Source organism: Rutidosis leptorrhynchoides, chromosome 3 (assembly GCF_046630445.1).
Source record: "Rutidosis leptorrhynchoides isolate AG116_Rl617_1_P2 chromosome 3, CSIRO_AGI_Rlap_v1, whole genome shotgun sequence".
Taxonomy (NCBI): Eukaryota; Viridiplantae; Streptophyta; class Magnoliopsida; order Asterales; family Asteraceae; genus Rutidosis; species Rutidosis leptorrhynchoides.
In genome coordinates, this window is record NC_092335.1 from 519,368,931 (window position 1) to 519,375,070 (window position 6,140).

Genomic DNA, 6,140 nt, shown 5'->3' on the forward strand with positions numbered 1-6,140 from the left:
GTTTTATAATTGCATGTATTTATTTTTTTCTTTTGGGTTGACAACCTTTAATCAATCAACACCCCACTCAAAATAAATTATTCATTAGTGGAGAAGGTTACAATTATGTATCACCTTTATTTATAATCTGGACAAATGAAATCCTTTTCTCTATGTTTGATGGCCGACCATGGAATCAAGGGGGCGACCCATTTGATTTAGTTAAATGGCTGAGTTTATTCTTTTGTTACCAAACGATAATCATGCTGCCACTTTATGTTTTTTTTTTGCCGACAACTCCAAACACAATATCCCTATTTGATTATTATATGAAGATAGGAGTGGTTGAGAAAGGCTGCAGATTTCGCTGCTTCTCTTATTTTTTTTAATAAATCGAATACCCTACCACTATATTATGTCGACGTGTGGTATTAGTTGATGATGAGGATACATAATGGTGGGATTTACATTTGAATGATGATGACAAACCCGGATAATAAATGTTATATAGATAATGATGATGGGGAGCATGATGTCGATGATGGGATGATGATGTTAATTGAGGAAGAAGCTGAAAGAAAACGGACGGTTATATTGTTTTTTAAATCGGAAATTATAACAGAAATAAAGGAGTAGCGTATTGGTTAAGTGTACTGGTGATTATCGAGGGGTCCTAGGTTCGAAACTAGCTGCTGCCTTTATTTTTTCTTTTATTAAGCAACTTAGGCTCATGGATTAAGTTTGGGCTTCAAGTGATTAAATATTGGGCCACGATTAAGTTAATATGAATTAGGCTAATTGGGTTTAGTTATTTTGATATCTGGGCTAATCAAGTCGTTGGGCCTTTGATTGCGAATTGGGCCGTGAGTTTTATGTTCTAGTTGGACTGATTAGTCCGAATAAATGAAGATCAAGTTATAAGTTAAATTAGAAAAGAATCAAACGGAAGGATGGTTAAGGGTATTTGCGTTATCCGAGAGGTCTTGGGTTCGAGTCTCGTCCGGAGCATTTCTTTTTACTAAAAGCTTTTGAGGGTATACACATTTATTATTGTTTATCATTTGTTTATTATTATTATTATGACTATTCTTATTATTATTGTTATTATTATTGTTATCACGAAAATAAACAAACTATTATTATTATCATTAATATTATTATTAGTATTATTATTAGTAGTAATTATTATTCATATAGTTATTATTGTTAGTATTCATTATTATTAAAATTAACATTTTTATTAAAAAGTATTATTTTTATCATTTTATCATTTATATTAAAAGTATCATTTTTAACTCTACTATCATTATTATTAATTTTTTTTTCATTGCTAATATTAGTTTAGTATTATAATAATTTTAACAAACAAACGATTTATATACATACAAAGATATATTTAACATAACAAAATTTATATTTTTAATTATTGAATATATGAAACATATAGGTTTTTAATATAAACATGATATAACTAATAAATTTATATATATATATATATATATATATATATATATATATATATATATATATATATATATATATATATATATATATATATATATATATATATATAATTTGTTCGATTACAACTAGGTATATTAATAAATATACAAATGATATAGGTTCGTGAATCCGAGGCCAACCCTGCATTGTTCAGTTGTTAAATGTCTTCATATGTATTTTTACTACAAAATACATTAGGTGAGTTTCATTTGATCCCTTTTACTCTTTACATTTTTGGGCTGAGAATACATGCAAATGCTTTATTAACTGTTTTATAATATTTATATGCGTGAGTTTCATTAATCCCTTTTTAAATGCTTTTGCAATATATATTTTTGGGACTGAGAATACATGCGCTGCTTTTAAAAATGTTTTACGAAATAGACACAAGTAATCGAAACTACATTATATGGTTGAATGATCGAAATCGAATATGCCCCTTTTTATTAAGTCTGGTAATCTAAGAATTAGGGAACATACACCCTAATTGACGCGAACTCTAAAGATAGATCTATCGGGCCCAACAAGCCCCATCCAAAGTATCGGATGCTTTAGTACTTCGAAATTTATATCATGTCCGATGGAGGATCCCGGAATGATGGGGATATTCTTATATACATATTGTGAATGTCGGTTACCAGGTGTTCAGTCCATATGAATGATATTTTTGTCTCTATGTATGGGACGTATGTTTATGTGAAATGAAAATCTTGTGGTCTATTAAAATGATGGAAATGATTATTTATGTTAAACTAATGAACTCACCAACCTTTTGGTTGACACTTGAAAGCATGTTTATTCTCAGGTACGAAAGAAATCTTCCGCTGTGCATTTGATCATTTTAAAGATATTACTTGGAGTCATTCATGACATATTTCAAAAGACGTTGCATTCGAGTCGTTGAGTTTATCAAGATCATTATTAAGTCAATTATAGTTGGATATATTATGAAATGATATGCATGTCTGTCAATTTCAGATGTAAAAAAAGATTGTCTTTTCAAAACGAATGCAATGTTTATAAAATGTATTATATAGAGGTCAAGTACCTCGCGATGTAATTAACTGTTGGGAATCGTTTATAATCGATATGGACTTCGTCCGGATGGATTAGGACGGGTCCTTTCATTTAACAGATCTTTTTTTGAAAGAGAAGTTGTTGTCATCGTATACTCTCATTTGTCACGCACGCACACGCTTTCAGGTAGGAAACCCGAACTGTATTACAGGGATCCGAACCTTAAACCATCTCGAAGGGCAGGCGGTCGGACCTGAGTCTTGAATACGGGTCGATAAAACCTTCTCGAGGCAATCCGGCTTTTCAGGAAATAAATTTCACGAATATTTTTCAAGGGTGAGACTCGAACTTGAGACCTCCCCACCCCGATCCCAATGCACAAGTACAAAGGGGTGAATCAGTGGACTACTTAGATGGGTTCTCAGACTTTAGCAGATACTTCAGTCCGTATGTAACAGACGAATCTAATCTTCCTTTACAACCTCAAAACTTTTTGTTTGACTTAAAAACTTTACCATAACCGATGGATACCAGTTATAATCTCATATAAAAGCTAAGATGTTACATAAGTCTAATATTGTGATAAAAATAGTTAAGTATAATTGTATAAATTGTAAAGATCAACATATTTTTGAAAGTTCTGTATGTATTAAACCAGCACTTGCTATGGTTAAAACCATGATGAAAGTGACATAAAACGATCAAGTCATAATGATTGATATGAATTCAAATTCATAGCTTTCAATAGTATCTGAAATAAAACCAACGAAGCATTGCTTCAATAGTACCGCGGTTACACTTGTGTACTCGCAGGGCTAGAGGTCTCGGGTTCGAACCTCGTCACCCGCTCTATGAATTGAAACATTATTCCTTGAAGGTGGCCCAAAGGGAAGGTTTTACCGACCCGCTCTGGGATTAAGATCCGGCCCGCCTGACCCTCGGGATGGTTTAAGGGTCGGATCCTCAGAGTGTGGTTCAGGTTTTCTGCCCGAAAGCGCGTGTGTGTGCAAATGATGACTAAGCTTCGATCCGGACTGATACAAGGTTGCCTTTCAAAAAAAATAGTATCTGAAATAAAAGAGAATCAAACAAAATTAAAGCAAATGTTAAATATCAACCAAATCAAGCTTCCTTCTTCACAAGTTACAACGGTTAAAAAGGGTAACAATTAAGAAGAAAACAAAAAATAATCCTAATCCTAATCCTAACATAATAACCTTACCTAACCCCAACTATGATTTAACAAAATGACCCTTTCTTTGATTATTGCCATAATACCAAATATACCACTTAACAAACTTCTTTAATCCCGTTGCTAAGTCCGTTGTGGGTCGATACCCGAGTTCGCGTTGAGCCAAACTTATATTCGCGTGTGTAAATGGAACGTCACCGTTTCCAGGCATCACAATCACATGCTTTTTCGCCTTCTTTTTCAAATTCTTCTCTAAAATATTCACCAAAGTTGTAACCGTCACCGGTGACCTGTTTCCCAGATTAAAAATTCGGTATGGTGCCGGGCCCCGTTTCTTCCCACCCGACCCGGTACTCTTACCCGCGGTATCCAATGATCTAACACAACCTTTCACAACATCATCAATATACGTAAAGTCTCGGGCCAAATCAACCCCGTTCTTCCCTCGATAAACTGTTATCGGGTTACCCTGTAAAATATTCTTCGTGAACGAAAAATAAGCCATGTCGGGTCGGCCCCACGGACCGTAAACCGTGAAAAATCTCAACCCGGTTATCGATAACCCGTAAATATGGTTATAAGCATGTGTGATCTCCTCTCCGGCTTTTTTGGTAGCTGCATAAAGTGAAGCGGGTCGATCCGTGGAGTCGGATTCGGAAAACGGTATTTTATCATTTAACCCGTAAACGGAACTTGAACTGGCCCATACAAAAGCGGGTTGCGGGTCAGAGTTTTGACATTGTTCAAGTAACGTAACTAAACCCGCGATATTACTATGGACATAAGAATGTGGTTTTTTCATTGCGTATCGTACGCCCGCCTGCGCAGCTAAATGCATCACGTGCGTAAATTCAACTAACTGAAACAGTTCTGCTAAAATACGCTCGTCGTTAATATCACCTTCAACGATAAAAATTCCTTTAGATTCTAACATTTTCCGGCGAGACTTCTTCAACGACGGATCATAATAGTCGTTAAAATTATCGATTCCGACAACTCCGTCACCGCGTTTTTTCAGTGCGAGTGACACGTGACTTCCGACGAAACCGGCGGCGCCGGTGACAAGTACGGTGAATCCGTTTTTCCGGTGGATTTTAGCGGATGACGTGATTTGCTTCTCGTAACCGGTAACGCCGCCACGAACGGTGTGGTTTATGTACCGGCTGCCGGAACCTACAAAGCTTTTAAAACTTATAAACGACGCCGTTACCGCAATTAAAACTAAGGCGGAAACAAACATTGTGCTTGTTGATGCGAAACACCGGTGAAACGTTCTCCGGTAACTTTTAACCTTTCCTGGCGTTGAGGGATAAAATTCATCTCCTATCTTGTGTCGCATTTTACAATTGATATTGATAATTATAATTAATTATAAACAAATTAGGGTTTTGAGTTACATGGGTGCGTTTTAAGGGTTTTAAGGTTTTTCAGGTAAATCGGAAGTGTTCCGGTAACCGAATTGGAGGATGAATAATAGGGTTTTAATTGAGTGAAAAGTTTAATGTAAACAAATCAGGGAAAGTTTATAATAAAAATTGTGATTGTGATTATCCAAAATAGACTACATGTTAATATGTTATATTAAAAGTCTAATTCTTAATTATACTCGTAATTAGTTAATACTCTTCCGTAGATAATTATTTAATTATTACGGAGTATATCATTCTCATATATTATTACGGAGTATAAGTTACGTATGTATCTTATTTAAGTACGAAATTAGTAGGTATCTTTTGGTTTACTTTATACGTTGGTCCTCGTCGTAATTACTAAATAGTACCTAAACTAGAAAAAGGAGCCCGCGCGATGACGCGGGGCCTTTGGTTTGCGTATTCATAGTTAACGGGGCTTTTGGGTTGCGTATTCATAGTTAACGGAGCGTATTATAGGTGTGTATAAGTATTGAATATAGTCTGAGGTATTGAGGGTTTTTTTTAAGTGTCCGTTTTGCGTATAGTTAGTCCCGTCGTGGTCGTAAGATTTTTTTGAGTTGAACGGTGGGTTCGGAAAAATTTAACTCATACCGACCGAGAAGATAGAGCCATCTAAAAATTCGGGTGGAATAAGTTTATTTTATTTTAGTAAAATTCTATATTTACACTTTTTATCCCTTAAAAAATGTGAATTTGAGGGGTTGTTTTGTAAATTGAGATAAAGATGAGGGGACGATTGCAGTGTGAGCGCAAACTTAAAACTACGATCCAAAATAACTAAAACTACAAAGATTTTGGTGAGTATTAGTTTTGGTGAGTATTAGTATGTAGGGGTAATAAATTGAGATACGATGGATTTATCAGTCATTTAGTCAAACATATTTACTATGAAAATCTGTTAGTTTCCTAAAAATCTGAATTCTTCGTAGTGAAAAACTTGACGTTCTTCAATTCAATTCAATTTTGATTCATAAACACTTACCAAGTATAAATAAGGAAAATAATATTTCCTCCTA

The 6,140-nt window shown here is 34.6% G+C and overlaps 1 protein-coding gene across 1 annotated transcript; it reads right to left on the minus strand.

Moving 5' to 3' along the window:
• Window positions 1-3,636: 3,636 nt before the first annotated feature.
• Window positions 3,637-4,976, minus strand: LOC139898312 (UDP-glucuronate 4-epimerase 1-like). Its single transcript, XM_071881041.1, has one exon. It carries the CDS (start codon window positions 4,929-4,931, stop codon window positions 3,732-3,734), a length of 1,200 nt encoding a protein of 399 aa, XP_071737142.1. The 5' UTR covers window positions 4,932-4,976; the 3' UTR covers window positions 3,637-3,731.
• Window positions 4,977-6,140: the final 1,164 nt, after the last annotated feature.